The sequence below is a fragment of the Neoarius graeffei genome, chromosome 15 (genome assembly GCF_027579695.1).
Source record: "Neoarius graeffei isolate fNeoGra1 chromosome 15, fNeoGra1.pri, whole genome shotgun sequence".
Taxonomy (NCBI): Eukaryota; Metazoa; Chordata; class Actinopteri; order Siluriformes; family Ariidae; genus Neoarius; species Neoarius graeffei.
In genome coordinates this window covers 74,886,459-74,905,917 of record NC_083583.1, presented here as the reverse complement: position 1 = coordinate 74,905,917, position 19,459 = coordinate 74,886,459, and the positions used below count along the sequence as shown (strand labels likewise).

At 43.4% G+C, this 19,459-nt stretch overlaps 1 protein-coding gene across 8 annotated transcripts in view; it reads left to right on the top strand.

The window, feature by feature from the left end:
- Positions 1 to 19,459, top strand: part of lrp4 (low density lipoprotein receptor-related protein 4) — a 195,944-nt gene that overhangs the window by 169,726 nt on the left and 6,759 nt on the right. For 4 of the 8 annotated variants that reach the window (XM_060941859.1, XM_060941857.1, XM_060941858.1 and 1 more), the window contains exons 23-37: positions 752 to 892; positions 3,675 to 3,761; positions 4,085 to 4,256; positions 4,424 to 4,586; positions 4,695 to 4,920; positions 6,738 to 7,041; positions 7,195 to 7,413; positions 7,664 to 7,798; positions 9,551 to 9,659; positions 9,871 to 10,063; positions 10,481 to 10,594; positions 12,361 to 12,472; positions 12,633 to 12,697; positions 12,810 to 12,897; positions 15,376 to 15,517. In XM_060941859.1, coding sequence (XP_060797842.1) covers positions 752 to 892; positions 3,675 to 3,761; positions 4,085 to 4,256; positions 4,424 to 4,586; positions 4,695 to 4,920; positions 6,738 to 7,041; positions 7,195 to 7,413; positions 7,664 to 7,798; positions 9,551 to 9,659; positions 9,871 to 10,063; positions 10,481 to 10,594; positions 12,361 to 12,472; positions 12,633 to 12,697; positions 12,810 to 12,897; positions 15,376 to 15,517 — 2,270 coding nt within the window. Of the gene's footprint in view, positions 1 to 751; positions 893 to 3,674; positions 3,762 to 4,084; positions 4,257 to 4,423; positions 4,587 to 4,694; positions 4,921 to 6,737; positions 7,042 to 7,194; positions 7,414 to 7,663; positions 7,799 to 9,550; positions 9,660 to 9,870; positions 10,064 to 10,480; positions 10,595 to 12,360; positions 12,473 to 12,632; positions 12,698 to 12,809; positions 12,898 to 15,375; positions 15,518 to 18,998; positions 19,078 to 19,459 lie in introns of all 8 variants that reach the window. The other 4 variants (XM_060941862.1, XM_060941863.1, XM_060941861.1 and 1 more) reach the window with 2 other exon arrangements.

Sequence of the window (19,459 nt, the reverse complement as noted above, 5' to 3'; positions counted from 1 at the left end):
GCATTATACAATTTGCATCGATGTTGCCTTGATGTAATTTAGCACATCAGAGACGCTACGCCCCTGCATATTAAAAAATAAATTAAAATGGTGTTAAGCCTGCGACTAAAGTGCATGACCGTATGACCAAATCCTGTCATGAATTACCTAAAAAAGCTCCTGGAAAATGATTCCTTAAAAAGAGTGGGAACCCTGTAATTATCATTTAATCCTAAATTGCCAGAAGGCAGAAATCTCTTAATCTCTTAAACCATAAGAGATTTTTTTTTCTCGCGACGTTCACGTTTTGTTAAACATCCAGCGGTGAGGTCGCGGTGCGCGGCGTACCGTACGTGCTGCTTTAATCCCATCCCTAGTCTGTGGCTTTGTTTTGCTTCTTCTGTCAGACTCGTATTTTCTTTGAAACGTGACACGTGTTAGAAATCTCCCTAAAGGCGAAGGGTTTACAGTGATCTCTTAATCCCGCCGTCTTTTAACCTGTTAGCTTCTCATGTAGAAGTGCTCCATGCTGGTGTAACAGTGAAGACAAAATGCATCTCAATCAGTAAAAAATGAATCTTGTTCACGTAATTTAATTCCTGCAATAAGACAGTGTGAGATGAAATCAGATGAGCTTTGTGTGACATGAATACACTGAAATTTACACATAAATGACACTATAATTAACAATTAACGGTTTTGTAGTTGTACCTGAATGAAGCTCGCTGTTAAACACACTGCAGTTTCTCTCTCATCTTCCTTTACACGGCAGGAATGAACAGTTTCCTAATCTTCGCACGGAGGACAGACATCCGGATGGTTTCTCTTGACATCCCGTATTTTGCTGACGTGGTTTTGGCTGTTAACGGGTCCATGAAGAACACCATCGCCATCGGCGTGGATCCCAGAGAGGGTACGGCCCGTCCTCTTTACCTCACCAGGGCTCGGAATTCTTTTTTTTTTCCCTTCCAAAGTAACTCACTAAACAGAAAATCAACTCGCCAAAATTTGTTCATGTATGAATTTTATTTCTGTCAGAAATAACGCAAAAGAGAGTCGTTCCCATTGTTCATGACTAATGTGCGTTTATTTCAAGACCCGAGTATTTTGATCCTGTTGTTAAATGCATAATATAATATCAACAAATAATAATCTATTGGAAAACTTGGTGTGTGAGTATTGAAAGCAAATCTACTGACTATCATGACTATCGCACCCAAAATACGTCCAACATGCTTTCTGTATTTAACCGTTTATGAGAGAGAAAGCATTCGGAGCTCCATACTGACGAGGAATCAACCTGAAAAAAATTAATTATTCCATAAAAATCGTATCGCCGCCGAGGCCGACCCCGCTCCCACGCTTGCTTAGAAGTCCTTTGTCGTTTCTCCTCTTCAGACCGAGGTCGCTTTGTCCCCGTCTCTGGCGGTTTCTGTACACCTTTCAGAAAATTCCACATCGCAACGGAGCTTTGGCAGATGTAGATGTAAACAACAACAAAAACACATGTTTAAATGGGCGATAATGTGGCCACATCTATTGAATCTGATAACGTGATGTGGCAGCGGGGGCGTGGCCAAGCGTCGGTCTGTGAATGGAGGGCGGAGTCAGGGAAGGTAAGTGGTGGGATCATTGCACCTGATGGGGATTAACCTGTGTTTGTGCGTCTTCCCCAGTGACCGCGCCCTTTAAAAGGAGAGGAGAGCAGAGAAAGGGAGCTCTCTCTCTCTCTCTCTCTCTCTCCAACCAGAACACGCAGCTGGGAAGTGATAAAAGGCTGAAAAGCGAGCAATAAATAGTTCATTGAGAACTCAGTTCTGGCCTGCCGTGCTTCTGTGCTCCGCCCACCTGGTCCAATACGACACGTGATTACCACGATATTCAGCAAGATGCGTTATATCAGACCTGGGCATTTTCCGGCCCGCGGGCCGCATCCGGCCCTTCGGTTCATTCTGACCGGCCCGCGTAAGGTTAATTAGAAATTACAAAATAAACGTATTTTCTAATTTTACCTCATGCATGGACTGAATGTGCATTGCTTTTATTTTGAAGTTGTGTTCAACAAAAACGCAATGCGCGCGACATGAACATGACATGAAATCCCACGAAACCTAATCCTGCGATAACTACTGCCGTAATTTGTCCAGACCAACCACAAACTTGCACGTCATCCTTCAAACGGTCCAGCCAGCAGGCGCCGGAGCCCGAGCCGATCTGTAGATCTGATTCCTACACCGAATCGACTGATGATCATCTGTCAGCTGTGCTTCGCATCTCCACCTCAGACATTCAACCTGACTCTGATGCACTCGTTAAAGACCAACAGAGACGAGATTTCTCTCACTGAACAAATAAAAAACTGAAAAACACCAAATGAGGTGATTAGACTACAAATGTGGGCATCATTATTATAATATGATGTATCTTGCTTGATATTTGGAGTAGAAAGACAATACTGTGATGTCTTTATTGTGTTTTGGGCTGAATATGACTGGAAAAAAAGTACAAACGTTCACATTGTTAACCATCGTTTTGGGGAATTTGATTGAATAAATGACATTTTTTGTAAGGCAACCTCGTTTTTTCCAGACTCTTACCAGTCTTAGCAGCTTGTAAAAACAAATGTTATTTATTGCTTTATATAAAGAAATACACTTACCATTATGCAGAATTTAGTTCAGCGTTTTGGTCCGGCCCTCCACAAAATTTTCTGTTTCTCATGTGGCCCTATGGAAAAAAATAATTGCCCACCCCTGCGTTATATGCATGCGCAGTAGTGAAAAAACCGACAGCCTGACTCGCACACGATATGATTCGGAATTCTTCGGTAGTTTCTGTCCTGCCGATAAACACATCGATTAACACAGACACGGCACGCGCTTAATATATGGCGGCTTTAGTTGACGGCGTGTCTGAATCTTCGCTTCATATACACTACTGTTCAAAAGTTTGGGGTCACTTTGAAATGTGCTTATTTTTGAAAGAAAAGCACTGTTCTTTTCAATGCAGATCACTTTAAACTAATCAGAAATCCACTCTATACATTGCTAATGTGGTAAATGACTATTCTAGCTGCAAATGTGTGGTTTTTGGTGCAATATCTCCATAGGTGTATAGAGGCCCATTTCCAGCAACTCTCACTCCAGTGTTCTAATGGTACAATGTGTTTGCTCATTGCCTCAGAAGGCTAATGGATGATTAGAAAACCCTTGTACAATCATGTTAGCACAGCTGAAAACAGTTGAGCTCTTTAGAGAAGCTATAAAACTGACCTTCCTTTGAGCAGATTGAGTTTCTGGAGCATCACATTTGTGGGGTCGATTAAATGCTCAAAATGGCCAGAAAAATGTCTTGACTATATTTTCTATTCATTTTACAACTTATGGTGGGAAATAAAAGTGTGACTTTTCATGGAAAACAAAATTGTCTGGGTGACCCCAAACTTTTGAACGGTAGTGTATGTTTTTTATTTCCAACTAGCCAGCCGGGCTGCCTAGTGACAGGAATTACCCGCCAAATGACAAATTAAGGCGACCGGACCACCGCGAATTTTGAGCCCTGCTCACTACTACACGTTTCCTCGAAGGCTAGCGGAGCGCTGATGTAGCGAACTCACTCAGTGAAACAGTGCAAGCTGAAATTCTGCCGTGTGTGTGTGTGTGTGTGTGTGTGTGTGTGTGTGTGTGTGTGTACAGGTAAAGTGTATTGGTCAGACAGCACTCTGAAGAAGATCAGCAGAGCCAACATGAACGGCTCAGGACACGAGGACGTCATTTCCACCGGTACGGAGCTCACACTCTGTTGCACTTTGACTCCTAACTGGTAGTAACTGGCAGCTAATGCACTTCCTTCAGCTGTCGTGAATGAATCAGAGGGAGAAAACACAGAAAAATCGAAAGTTATACTTTTGAAATATTAAGAAATTGTTATACATGTATGAACAGCTTGATTTTTTTTCCCAACATTTGGTGTTAAAATGGCTAACCTGCCGTCACTGGTGCTCTAAAGTACGGTAATGAAACGGGTTCAGGCAAATCTAGGGAAAGCTGAGGGAACGTTAAAAGCCTGCGCTACGTTCATTTCCTGTTCCGCGCTCTGGTTTTAGGTTTGGTGACGACCGATGGTCTTGCTGTCGACTCAGTCGGAAGGAAAATCTACTGGACGGACACGGGAACGAACCGCATAGAAGTGGCCAATCTGAACGGCTCCATGCGGAAAGTTCTGGTGTGGAGAAACCTGGACAGCCCTCGTGCCATCGCTCTGTACCATGAAATGGGGTAAATAAGCTCAGGGAGCGTGCTCCTGCCTCTCCTCGTTTCAGTCCCTTTAAAGCGTCTGTATGGCGTTAAACAAGGTAGCAACAGTAACCATGACAATTACTAATTCGAAATAAATCTGACGTGCGGTTTATCGTGTACATGATGTGCATAACTGGTGTTTTTAGCTACATGTACTGGACAGACTGGGGTGAACATGCCAAGCTGGAGCGAGCGGCGATGGACGGGTCCGGCCGCGTGGTTCTGATCAATAATAATCTGGGCTGGCCAAACGGACTCGCCATAGACAAGGCTGGGTCACAGCTACTCTGGGCCGACGCCCACACAGAGGTGAGGGGAAAAATCTTTGTTGATCCATTGTTCGTCGTGGATAAAAGCTTGACCGACACGGAGCTCAGTGTTTGAATCGAAATTAGTCCTCGTGTTTCCGTCTCATAGCGAATCGAAGCAGCGGATCTGAATGGGTCGAACCGCAGGACGCTGGTTTCTCCGGTTCAGCACCCGTACGGCCTTACGCTGCTCGGGCCGCACATCTACTGGACCGACTGGCAGAGTCGCAGCATCCAGAGAGCTGACAAGAACACAGGAGACAACATCATCACCGTCCGCTCCAACCTGCCCGGACTCATGGACATCCAGGCCATGGAGAGGGACAGGCCTCTGGGTACGCTTCCATTCGATTTGGGTCATGTGACCAATCTGAATACGTAACGTAATTACGACTTCTGGAGCACATTTCATGCATGGCCGATGTACTTCCAGTGCCTTGCAAAAGTATTCATACCCCTTGAACTTTTTCACATTTTTCCACCTTACAAAGTTTTTTTGATTGAGATTTTATGTGATAGACCAACACAGAGTAGCACATAATTATGAAGTGAAACAAAAATGATAAATGGTCTTCAAAATTTTAAACAAATAAAAATCTGAAAAATGTGGTGTGCATTAGTATTCAGCCCCCTGTACTCTGATACCTCTAAATACAATCCAGTGCAATCAATTGCCTTCAGAAGTCATCTAATTAGTTAATAGTGTCCTACTGTGTGTAATTTACTCTCAGCATAAATACACTTGTTCTGTGAAGGCCTCAGTGGTTTGTTAGAGAACACTGAAGAACAAACAGCATCATGAAGACCAAAGAACTCACCAGACAGGTCAGGGATAAAGTTCTGGAGAAGTTTAAAGCAGGGTTAGGTTATAAAAAAATATCCCAAGCTCTGAACATCTCAAGAAGCACTGTTCAATCCATCATTCAAAAATGGAAAAAGTACGGCACAACTGCAAACCTACCAAGACATGGCCGTCCACCTAAACTGACAGAGCGAGCAAGGAGAGCACTGGTCAGAGAAGCAGCCAAGAGGCCCATGATCACTCTGGAGGAGCTGCAGAAATCCACAGCTCAGGTGGGAGAATCTGTGCACAGGACAACTAGAAGTCGTACACTCCACAAATCTGGCCTTTTTGGAAGAGTGGCAAGAAGAAAGCCATTGTTGAAAGACAGGCATAAGAAGCCATGTAGGGGACACAGCAAACATGTGGAAGAAGGTGCTTTGGTCAGATGAGACCAAAGTTGAACTTTTTGGCCTAAATGCAAAGCGCTATGTGTGGCGGAAAACTAACACTGCTCATCACCCTGCACACACCATCCCCACTGTGAAACATGGTGGTGGCAGCATCATGCTATGGGGATGCTTTTCTTCAGCAGGGACAGGGAAGCTGGTCAGAGTTGATGGGAAGATGGATGGAGCTAAATACAGGGCAATCCTGGAAGAAAACCTGTTGGAGGCTGCAAAAGACTTGAGACTGGGAAGGAGATTCACCTTCCAGCAAGACAGTGACCCTAAACATACAGCCAGAGCTACAATGGAATGGTTTAGATCAAAGAATATTCATGTGTTAGAATGGCCCAGTCAAAGTCCAGACCTAAATCCCATTGAGCATCTGTGGCAAGACTTGAAAATTGCTGTTCACAGACGCTCTCCATCCAATCCGGCTGAGCTTGAGCTATTTTGCAGAGAAGAATGGGCAAAAATTTCAGTGTCTAGATGTGCAAAGCTGGTAGAGACATACCACAAAAGACTTGCAGCTGTAATTGCAGCAAAAGGTGGCTTTACAAAGTATTGCCGCAGGGGGGCTGAATACTAATGCACACCACATTTTTCAGATTTTTATTTGTTTAAAATTTTGAAGACCATTTATCATTTTCATTTCACTTCACACTTATGTGCTACTCTGTGTTGGTCTATCACATAAAATCTCAATCAAAAACTTTTAAGTTCGTGGCTGTAAGGTGGAAAAATGTGAAAAAGTTCAAGGGGTATGAATACTTTTGCAAGGCACTGTATTTATAACTTTCAGTGCATCTGCGATTATCAGTGAAATACGATTTAGAACAGAACACCACCTTACTGAAGAGGCGTGTTCTTTTCATCGTTGTTGTTGTTGTTATTATTTCAGTAATTTAAGCCTTCTGTTTGTCAGGCTTTAATCGTTGTGGTCGGAATAACGGCGGCTGTACCCACCTGTGTCTGCCACGTCCGAACGGCACGTCGTGCGCTTGTCCTACAGGCGTTGTACTGAAGAGTGATGGCAGGTCATGTGACGACATTCCTGAGTCTTACCTGCTCTTCTCAAACCGCGTCAGCGTGCGGCGTATCTCCCTGGACACCAGCGACCACACAGACGTCCACGTCCCCGTCCCTGAGCTGCACAACGTCATCTCGCTCGACTATGACAGCGTCCAGGGCAAACTGTACTACACCGACGTCTCCCTGGATGTCATTAGGTGCTTAAAAATCGAACATGCTAACGTTAATTCCTCGGCTAATTGAACAGTATTAAAGGACCCGTCAGGAACATGGCAACCTCTGCAACACCAGATTCTCTAGTCATCATCAGATGATCAAAAACCATGTCGGTAATTTATGTTGGTTTTCAGACGGGTGAATCTGGACGGGAGCGGGATGGAGACGGTGATCAGTCAGGGTCTGAAGACTACAGACGGACTTGCCGTCGACTGGGTGGCCAGAAACATGTACTGGACCGACACGGGTCGAAACACCATTGAGGTTTCCAGACTGGACGGATCAGCACGGAAAATCCTGATCAACAACAGCCTGGATGAGCCGAGAGCCATCGCCGTGTTCCCCAGTAAAGGGTGAGGACTTCAGTGTGTGTCCTGCGTTTGTCACCTGATATTCACTCAGTTGTCTTCCCTGTTGCTGTCAGAACCATGAAAGCCCTGACTGCTAAATATGAAAAGTAAAAAATGTCAGTACTGTATGGATAGTGCGAGTATGCTACAGAGTATGCTGTGCGTACAGTACGAGTGTGCCCGTACTCGTCTGAATTTAGACCTGGTGTTGTGCCTCGAATGCTGACTGATTCATTTCTCTGACTCTTTTTAGGTATTTGTTCTGGACAGACTGGGGTCATATCGCTAAAATCGAGCGCGCTAATCTGGACGGTTCCGACCGCAAAGTTCTGATCAACACGGACCTCGGGTGGCCGAACGGACTCACGCTCGATTACGACACGCGCAGGTGGAGAACAGGAAGAGAACGGCGTGCACACTTAATCATTTATGCAACATGCCACAGTGTTCAGATCGACATGATGTGGCGTTTTAGAAAGAAAGCGTTTCAGTAGCAGCAGCTCGGCGGCGTTATTCAGTGTTTGCTATCAGAGCTAACTGTGTTTATATCTAGCTGAGAAGCCATGAAGGAAACTAAAGGTATCTCACAATCTGCTCCCATTGTTACATTTAGCACCATTAGAGCATCTGAAGTAGTCAGGCAGTCAGTGAGTCAGGCAATCAGTGAGTCAGGCAATCAGTGAGTCAGTTGGTCCAGTTATCAGTGAGTAAATGAATCAGGGAGTCAGTTGGCCAGGTCGTCAGTGAGTCTGGTAATAAGTGAGTCAGTTGGTCCAGTAATCAGCGAGTCAGGGAATCAGTGAGTCAGGTGGTCCAGTAATCAGTGAGTCACTGAGTCAGGTAATCAGTGAGTCAGTTGGTCCAGGCATCAGTGAGTCAGGCAATCAGTGAGTCAGTTGGTCCAGTCATCAATGTGTCAGGGAATCAGTGAGTCAGTTGGTCCAGTAATCAGTCAGTCAGTTGGTCCAGTAATCAGTGAGTCAGTGAATCAGTTGGCCAGGTAGTCAGTGAGTCAGGTAATCAGTGATTCAATGAGTCAGGTGATCCAGTAATCAGTGAGTCAGATAATCAATGATTCAGGGAGTCAGGTAATCATTGATTCAGTGAGTCGGGTAACCAGTCATTCAGTGAGTCAGGTAATCATTGATTCAGTGAGTCGGGTAACCAGTGATTCAGTGAGTTAGGTAATCAGTGAGTCAGGTAATTAATGATTCAGTGAGTCAAGTAATCTATGATTCATTGAGTCAGGTAATCAATGATTTAGTGAGTCAGGTAATCATTGAGTCAGGTAATCAATGATTCTATGAGTCAGGCAATCAGTGAGTCAGGTAATCAATGATTCATTGAGTCAGGTAATCAGTGAGTCAGGTAATCATTGAGTAAGGTAATCAATGATTCAGTGAGTCAGGTAATCAATGATTCATTGAGTCAGGTAATTAATGATTCAGTGAGTCAGGTAATCAGTGAGTCAGGTAATCAATGATTCATTGAGTCAGGTAATCAGTGATTCAGTGAGTCAGGTAATCATTGAGTAAGGTAATCAATGATTCAATGAGTCAGGTAATCAATGATTCAGGGAGTCAGGTAATCATTGATTCAGTGAGTCGGGTAACCAATCATTCAGTGAGTCAGGTAATCATTGATTCAGTGAGTCGGGTAACCAGTGATTCAGTGAGTTAGGTAATCAGTGAGTCAGGTAATTAATGATTCAGTGAGTCAAGTAATCTATGATTCATTGAGTCAGGTAATCAATGATTTAGTGAGTCAGGTAATCATTGAGTCAGGTAATCAATGATTCTATGAGTCAGGCAATCAGTGAGTCAGGTAATCAATGATTCATTGAGTCAGGTAATCAGTGAGTCAGGTAATCATTGAGTAAGGTAATCAATGATTCAGTGAGTCAGGTAATCAATGATTCATTGAGTCAGGTAATTAATGATTCAGTGAGTCAGGTAATCAGTGAGTCAGGTAATCAATGATTCATTGAGTCAGGTAATCAGTGATTCAGTGAGTCAGGTAATCATTGAGTAAGGTAATCAATGATTCAGTGAGTCAGGTAATCAGTGAGTCAGTTGGTCAGCAAGTCCTTTAATGAGATGGAAGCATCTCTTACCGTGTGTGTGTGTATGTGTGTGTGTAGGATCTTCTGGGTGGACGCCCACCTGGATCGCATCGAAAGTTCGGACCTGAGTGGCAAACTGCGCCAAGTTCTCGTCACGCCTGTATCACATCCGTTTGCTCTCACTCAGGTAGCTGAGGTTCTTCTTGATCTTCGCCTCCCTCCCACTCACTCACTCCTCAGCAGTCCTCCCTCAGACCCACTCATTCTTCTCATTTTTCACCTCTAACATTTACTGTCTCCTTCATCCACACCCTTCCATCTCTGACCCTCGTATTTCCTCCCCCTCCTTTATCTCCCTCCTCCCTTTCCCTCCATTTTCCTCTCTCCTCTGTACCCAGCTGAAGCCGGTTTCCTCCCCTCTAATTCGTTTCTCCCGCATCTCGCAGCAAGACCGCTGGATCTACTGGACAGATTGGCAAACCAAGTCAATCCAGAGAGTGGACAAACACACGGGCCGCAACAAAGAGACCGTCCTTGCTAACGTCGAGGGGTTAATGGACATTATAGTGGTGGCACCCAACCGGCAGTCTGGTAAGGGCAGTGCGAGAAGTTCACACGTTTTTCTCTTCATTGCTTTGCTTTTATAATGTGCTGCAATATTACTTTAACACTCGTTCCTTTCACGTACATTACGGCTCTTAATGGTTTAGAACAGATGGGTCCAGTAACCTGGGCTCAGTAGAACTCCATTAGGACGAACAAAAACCGTTCAGCTGTGTGCACTATTCAGTTATTATACTGAGTAAACTTTTGATTTTTTATAGGCTTTCCAAATATCTAGAATATATAACGGTAATCAGTAGATGTAAAAAGATCGTACACTCCATGTCTTTAGTCTCCCATCTGTCTTGTGTTCGTGCTTCATCGTCTTTTCCTTTTTTCCAACACACCTGTGATGCATTTTGGACTAAAATGAATTAATCATCAGCGTGTCCTGTCTTCTCTCAGGCACTAATCACTGTGGGGTGAATAACGGAGGCTGTACACACCTGTGCTTCGCCAAGTCAAATGGGTTTGTGTGCGCGTGTCCTGATGAGCCTGACGAGCGGCCGTGCTCCACCAGTGAGTTTAACACATACGCACACACGTTAGAGTAATAATGGTAAGGACGGGCCATACAGTTAGGTCCATATATATTTGGACACTGACACAAATGTTGTTTTTTTACCTGTTTACTGAAACATATTCAAGTTATAGTTATATAATGGACATGGACATAAAGTCCAGACTTTCAGCTTTCATTTGAGGGAATCCACATTAAAATTGGATGAAGGGTTTAGGAGTTTCAGCTCCTTAACATGTGCCACCCTGTTTTTAAAGGGACCAAAAGTAATTGGACAATTGACTCAAAGGCTATTTCATGGGCAGGTGTGGGCAATTCCTTCGTTATGTCATTCTCAATTAAGCAGATAAAAGGCCTGGAGTTGATTTGAGGTGTGGTGCTTGCATTTGGAAGATTTTGCTGTGAAGAAAACATGCGGTCAAAGGAGCTCTCCATGCAGGTGAAACAAGCCATCCTTAAGCTGCGAAAACAGAAAAAACCCATCCGAGAAATTGCTACAATATTAGGAGTGGCAAAATCTACAGTTTGGTACATCCTGAGAAAGAAAGAAAGCACTGGTGAACTCATCAATGCAAAAAGACCTGGACGCCCACAGAAGACAGCAGTGGTGGATGATCGCAGAATAATTTCCATGGTGAAGAGAAACCCCTTCACAACAGCCAACCAAGTGAACAACACTCTCCAGGAGGTGGGCGTATCAATATCCAAATCTACCATAAAGAGAAGACTGCATGAAAGTAAATACAGAGGGTTCACTGCACGGTGCAAGCCACTCATAAGCCTCAAGAATAAAAAGGCTAGATTGGACTTTGCTAAAAAACATCTAAAAAAGCCAGCACAGTTCTGGAAGAACATTCTTTGGACAGATGAAACCAAGATCAACCTCTACCAGAATGATGGAAAGAAAAAAGTATGGCGAAGGCGTGGTACAGCTCATGATCCAAAGCATACCACATCATCTGTAAAGCACGGCGGAGGCAGTGTGATGGCTTGGGCATGCATGGCTGCCAGTGGCACTGGGTCACTAGTGTTTATTGATGATGTGACACAGGGCAGAAGCAGCCGGATGAATTCCGAGGTATTCAGAGACATACTGTGTGCTCAAATCCAGCCAAACGGATTGGTCGACGTTTCATAATACAGATGGACAATGACCCAAAACATAAAGGCAAAGCAACCCAGGAGTTTATTAAAGCAAAGAAGTGGAATATTCTTGAATGGCCAAGTCAGTCACCTGATCTCAACCCAATTGAGCAGCATTTCACTTGTTAAAGACTAAACTTCAGACAGAAAGGCCCACAAACAAACAGCAACTGAAAACCGGTGCAGTAAAGGCCTGGCAGAGCATTAAAAAGGAGGAAACACAGCGTCTGGTGATGTCCATGAGTTCAAGACTTCAGGCAGTCATTGCCAACAAAGGGTTTTCAACCAAGTATTAGAAATGATTACAATTATTTAATTTGTCCAATTACTTTTGAGCCCCTGAAATGAAGGGATTGTGTTTAAAAAATGCTTTAGTTCCTCACATTTTTATGCTATCATTTTGTTCAACCCACTGAATTAAAGCTGAAAGTCTGAACTTCAACTGCATCTGAATTGTTTTGTTCAAAATTCATTGTGGTAATGTACAGAACCAAAATTAGAAAAATGTTGCCTCTGTCCAAATATTTATGGACCTAACTGTACAGCTCCTTTCCCCTGTGTAACAGAGTCATGCGTTCAGGAGTGCCTGATGTTTTTATTTCAATGTTTCTGTCTCTTAAAGTTGCTGGTTTTGTTCCTGTCGTGCCAGACAAAGTGACCGCCGGCACTCAAGCTCCGAACAGACGAGTAAAACTGCCGACAGACAGACCACAGCAGGGCCGACCTGCACAGAAGTGAGTATTTAAAAACTAAAACGCTGACACTTTGGGGTTTGAAGTATAAAATCACCGGTTGTGTATATTTATATTTATTCATATACATACACACAGAGTGAACTGCTCGTACATTGGAGTTACTGCACTCGTTCACTAACACACTCGATTGCTGTTCCAGCTGCACAGAGAAGAGCGGCGCTGTGGACGGCTGTGTTCAGAGCAACGTGGTGTCTGCGCCTCACGGTACGAGATTTACTGGCACAGTAAACGGTGTTTAATTCGCTGCTCGACGGAGGAGAGTAAACCATGTGAGAGATCTCACTCCGTCACCTCTTTTCTCTTTATTACTGAAAAGGTGAAGGCCTTCACATCAGCTATGTGATTGGAGGAGCGCTGACGGTGCTGGCCATCCTCATCCTCATCGCCGTCTTCATCATTTACAGGTACATCAGTGCACATTTAAAATACCTGCTGCCTCACACTCATCACCAGCCTGACCAGGACAAAGCCGATTAACCTGGTTTTCATGATTATTACAGGTACAATACAATACGTTATGGATGTTCGCGAGCCTTTCTTATCAGAGACGGCGCTGACTCAGGGCGCTGAGCACGTACCAGCAAAAAAACAGTGGGAAAAACCCACATGAATCCATTCTGATCCCGTGACCAATGGAAAATTGGGAGAAAATAATCAGAACTGGAAATGTTATAGCTGTATCAAGAGAGTTGACTGTACGTTTTTGTTAGGATAGATTTAAAGTTTAAGGGATTTTTATGCAGAAGAGGTAAACAGAATAAAAAAGCAGCAGTTTTGTGTAAATCATGTTTTTGTACAGTGGGGCAAAAAAGTATTTAGTCAGTCACCAATTGTGCAAGTTCTCCCACTTAAAAAGATGAGAGAGGCCTGTAATTTTCATCATAGGTATACCTCAACTATGAGAGACAGAATGAGAAAAAAAATCCAGAAAATCACATTATCTGATTTTTAAAGAATTTATTTGCAAATTATGGTGGAAAATAAGTATTTGGTCAATAACAAAAGTTCATCTCAATACTTTGTTATATACCCTTTGTTGGCAATGACAGAGGTCAAACGTTTTCTGTAAGTCTTCACAAGGTTTTCACACACTGTTGCTGGTATTTTGGCCCATTCCTCCATGCAGATCTCCTCTAGAGCAGTGATGTTTTGGGGCTGTCGCTGGGCAACACGGACTTTCAACTCCCTCCAAAGATTTTCTATGGGGTTGAGATCTGGAGACTGGCTAGGCCACTCCAGGACCTTGAAATGCTTCTTACGAAGCCACTCCTTCGTTGCCCGGGCGGTGTGTTTGGGATCATTGTCATGCTGAAAGACCCAGCCACGTTTCATCTTCAGTGCCCTTGCTGATGGAAGGAGGTTTTCACTCAAAATCTCACGATACATGGCCCCATTCATTCTTTCCTTTACACGGATCAGTCGTCCTGGTCCCTTTGCAGAAAAACAGCCCCAAAGCATGATGTTTCCACCCCCATGCTTCACAGTAGGTATGGTGTTCTTTGGATGCAACTAAGCATTCTTTCTCCTCCAAACACGACAAGTTGAGTTTTTACCAAAAAGTTCTATTTTGGTTTCATCTGACCATATGACATTCTCCCAATCCTCTTCTGGATCATCCAAATGCTCTCTAGCAAACTTCAGACGGGCCTGGACATGTACTGGCTTAAGCAGGGGGACACGTCTGGCACTGCAGGATTTGAGTCCCTGGCGGCGTAGTGTGTTACTGATGGTAGCCTTTGTTACTTTGGTCCCAGCTCTCTGCAGGTCATTCACTAGGTCCCCCCGTGTGGTTCTGGGATTTTTGCTCACCGTTCTTGTGATCATTTTGACCCCACGGGGTGAGATCTTGCGTGGAGCCCCAGATCGAAGGAGATTATCAGTGGTCTTGTATGTCTTCCATTTTCTAATAATTGCTCCCACAGTTGATTTCTTCACACCAAGCTGCTTACCTATCGCAGATTCAGTCTTCCCAGCCTGGTGCAGGTCTACAATTTTGTTTCTGGTGTCCTTTGACAGCTCTTTGGTCTTGGCCATAGTGGAGTTTGGAGTGTGACTGTTTGAGGTTGTGGACAGGTGTCTTTTATACTGATAACGAGTTCAAACAGGTGCCATTAATACAGGTAACGAGTGGAGGACAGAGGAGCCTCTTAAAGAAGAAGTTACAGGTCTGTGAGAGCCAGAAATTTTGCTTGTTTGTAGGTGACCAAATACTTATTTTACCGAGGAATTTACCAATTAATTCATTAAAAATCCTACAATGTGATTTCCTGGATTCTTTCCCCCCATTCTGTCTCTCATAGTTGAAGTGTACCTATGATGAAAATTACAGGCCTCTCTCATCTTTTTAAGTGGGAGAACTTGCACAATTGGTGGCTGACTAAATACTTTTTGCCCCACTGTATTTGTCTTGTGTTTTTTTATTCATGGCTTAGTAATAGCGTTTACAGGAAAAACTATCGGCTGGGTATCGAAAAAGTGGTGTTGCATCATCGCTAATCATTATAACACGGCATTGTGACCACTCCTCATAACAGTATTGTTCTTCTGCTACTTTTTTAAATGACTGTATTGTTATTATTTTTGTGATCATTACTTCAGAAATGAGGAAATTAACATGAGCCTTCTGTCGTCCATTTCCTCCCTTAGCAGATCCCAATTAACACAAACCTGTCAGTTCTCGTAAAAAGATGGAGAAATTTAACATGAAAGGAAACCGTACTGTCTCCGAGACTCCTTTTCTAACACTCATGTGACACAATCAGGTCTGGAAAAGCCTTGAAGAGAGACAGGAGATCTGGAGAAGGGGACTTGCTGATGAGGGTCTGTTAAGTTCCTGGAACGCAGCCGTGTTGAGATTGTTGTGGTTATCCTTTTGTCCTCAGGCACAAAAAGTCCAAGTTTGCTGATCCTGGAGTGAGCAACCTAACGTACAGTAATCCTTCCTACCGAACCTCAACACAGGAAGTGAAAATAGAAACGGTGCAGAAACCACCGATATACAACCAGCTACGATATAAAAAAGAGGTACGCTTATTGCTTCGTCTTTTCTTGTGACCTGTTTTGTTTCATCACGTTAAACAGTGTAAATTTGTCACTTTTGAAATGAACATAAACACGTCAGAGTAAAAAGAGCCTCTGTGGCCATTTATTTTGACTAACCTATCCCATCATGCATCACTGCACTCAGTGAGCAGCGCGTAACAGATAAACAAGTCTGAAATAAAAACCGGTAGTCATGGTGATGATCAGTAACGCGTGGAGATTTTCATCTATCGTTCTTTTCTCAGCACAGTTTACTTTGTTTCGACTCTCACTCTCTGCCTCTCATCTGATTGGCTGCTGCCTCCTGGCCCTCACCGTGTACTCAGAGTGTTTTGTGCTGTGCGTTAGGGCACGACGTGTTTGACACATCTGAGCTGACGGATGATGTACAGTGGTGCTTGAAAGTTTGTGAACCCTTTAGAATTTTCTATATTTCTGCATAAATATGACCCAAAACATCATCAGATTTTCACACAAGTCCTAAAAGTAGATAAAGAGAACCCAGTTAAACAAATGAGAAAAATATTATACTTGGTCATTTATTTATTGAGGAAAATGATCCAGTATTACATATCTGTGAGTGGCAAAAGTATGTGAACCTTTGCTTTCAGTATCTGGTGTGACCCCCTTGTGCAGCAATAACTGCAACTAAACGTTTGCGGTAACTGTTGATCAGTCCTGCACACCGGCTTGGAGGAATTTTAGCCCGTTCCTCCGTACAGAACAGCTTCAACTCTGGGATGTTGGTGGGTTTCCTCACATGAACTGCTCACTTCAGGTCCTTCCACAACATTTCCATTGGATTAAGGTCAGGACTTTGACTTGGCCATTCCAAAACATTCACTTTATAGACCCCTTCGCATGTTTGTGAGTCCAGGATGCGCGCGCAGCCTGGACTCAGAAACAATGGCGCTGCCCATAGACCGGCATTATGAGCTGTCAGATTATGCAAAACAATTGTCGTTACAAGATCGAGAATGCTACATAAATAAGTTAACTCTAACAAGTGGACATCGCCTACTGGATCCGTATTTAATTAAAGAGTGGACGGACGATGTTAGTAAGTTCCCTGGTATACAATGGCCAGATATATACTCGTACCTTATTGACAGGACTTCAGTGTACACCCACGGAAAACTTCGTGTCTACAAGTCTTTAGACGCAGATGATTATGTTATGTGCGGGCATGTACAACTTGATTAACAATGGGACATTCATATTCATTTTGTTTTAATCAAATGATGCCAGTGATGTGATGGCAATGTGGCTTTAGCTACAACAGCAAATCCCAACACTAAACAGCAATTTGCAGGAGGTGATGGCATGAAAGGAACGATAGTGTAAAGAGTGCAGCTAAGAGAAATCAGAGCTGCGTAAAAAGCGAGGGGCAGAGAGCAGAAATGAAACTGAACGGGGCGGGAGCTCGGTTAGAGCAGTCAACGTAAGTTGGCATTTAGAGCGAGGGCACACAATTTTACCTTTCCATCCTTGCTTTAAAATTGTGATTTTCGGCATACACAAATAATGATGGCACAAAATCTGGACTGCTTGAGTCAAGCGAGACCTCTCCTACAAACAAAACTGCATGCGAAGCTAAGCTAACATGCTAACAATATTCATTACATTGTGTAACTATGACCCAGCGAATCAGACAAACGTTACCAAAGTATTTTGCTACATCAATAAACGAAGACTAGAAAGAATAAAAAAGAAAGATTTAATAAATAGCCTGATCTTACCTGTGATGAAGTGGGCGCTGCAAACCCACACATTTTTGATGGTGCTTTCATCCCAGTCTACACGTTTGATGGCTTGTAGCCATAGACGTCGGTGATTTTTTGGAATGGGTGAGATCCTGCTGGAATTCTGAACATTTTAACCCCATCACTGCTCCGATTCTGACACCCGACAACACAACAACTAGGCATTTCTTCCAAATATTTCTTCTCGTCTCTACCGTCGCGGAGTCTTTTTTGGGTCCAGGCTGCACACGCAATTTCCTCTTACGTATGAATGACGTTTACTGCGAAGGGGTCTATTCTTCTTTAACCATTCTTTGGTAGAATGACTTGTGTGCTTAGGGTCGTTGTCTTGCTGCATGACCCACCTTCTCTTGAGATTCAGTTCATGGACAGATGTCCTGACATTTTCCTTTAGAATTCGCTGGTATAATTCAGAATTCATTGTTCCATCAATGATGGCAAGCCGTCCTGGCCCAGATGCAGCAAAACAGGCCCAAACCATGATACTACCACCACCATGTTTCACAGATGGGATAAGGTTCTTATGCTGGAATGCAGTGTTTTCCTTTCTCCAAACATAACACTTCTCATTTAAACCAAAAAGTTCTATTTTGGTCTCATCAGTCCACAAAACATTTTTCCAATAGCCTTCTGGCTTGTCCACGTGATCTTTAGCAAACTGCAGACGAGCAGCAATGTTCTTTTTGGAGAGCAGTGGCTTTCTCCTTGCAACCCTGCCATGCACACCATTGTTGTTCAGTGTTCTCCTGATGGTGGACTCATGAACATTAACATTAGCCAATGTGAGAGAGGCCTTCAGTTGCTTAGAAGTTACCCTGGGGTCCTTTGTGACCTCGCCGACTATTACACGCCTTGCTCTTGGAGTGATCTTTGTTGGTCGACCACTCCTGGGGAGGGTAACAATGGTCTTAAATTTCCTCCATTTGTACACAATCTGTCTGACTGTGGATTGGTGGAGTCCAAACTCTTTAGAGATGGTTTTGAAACCTTTTCCAGCCTGATGAGCATCAACAACGCTTTTTCTGAGGTCCTCAGAAATCTCCTTTGTTCGTGCCATGATACACTTCCACAAACATGTGTTGTGAAGATCAGACTTTGATAGATCCCTGTTCTTTAAATAAAACAGGGTGCCCACTCACACCTGATTGTCATCCCACTGATTGAAAACACCTGACTCTAATTTCACCTTCAAATTCACCGCTAATCCTAGGGGTTCACATACTTTTGCCACTCACAGATATGTAATATTGGATCATTTTCCTCAATAAATAAATAAATGAGCAAGTATAATATTTTTGTCTCATTTGTTTAACTGGGTTCTCTTTATCTACTTTTAGGACTTGTGTGAAAATCTGATGATGTTTTCGGTCATATTTATGCAGAAATCTAGAAAATTCCACAAACATCATCGCAGCAGCTCACGAGTCTCGTCACGTTACGTCAGTGTGTTTTAGTCCAGAGACTCAGCCATCATGTTTATTTTACTTCAGCTTTAAGTCACGTAAATCCGGTACTGTAGTCGAGTTTGTTGTGTGTTTTCTCATAAAATTTCTCACAAATTCTTTTTATTCTTCTCGTACTGTAAAACTGTCTTAACAAAACACAATAATACAGCTGTCAGTGCACTGAGATTTCTCAACCCTACAGTCATCATTTTTATTTCATCTGTTTTTCTTTCCTCCCCTCTTCCTTCACTACAGCTTTCTCACCCGTACAACTCCCTCTCTCCTTTCATCTTCTAATTCACTCTTTCCGTTTCGCCAGAATGGCCAAATGAAGGTAGTTGAACAGCATGACGGGGTGTTTGGATTGAAACAGAGAGTGTGCTCCAGAGATCAATATAATGAGCTCGAAATCACTCACATGCACGTGTGTGTGTGTGTGTTTAATGATATTCACTGCTTCTGTAAATAAGACTTTATCGATACAAAGGAGAGAGTTTTATGAGCAGACGGATTAAATAGCTTGCTGTCTGCTGTACGTTCAGCGTTTTTGATGCTGGTGTCGCTGAACACGTCTGCATGATGTGTGTGCGGCTTTTCCCTGCGGTGTGGAGTCGAGTTGGACGCGTCACACTGCGTGGCCTCGTTCCTCAAACTACGCAAATATGAAGTTGTGTTGAATTTGCAGTCCTTATCCTAACTGATGAACTCTGTGTGTG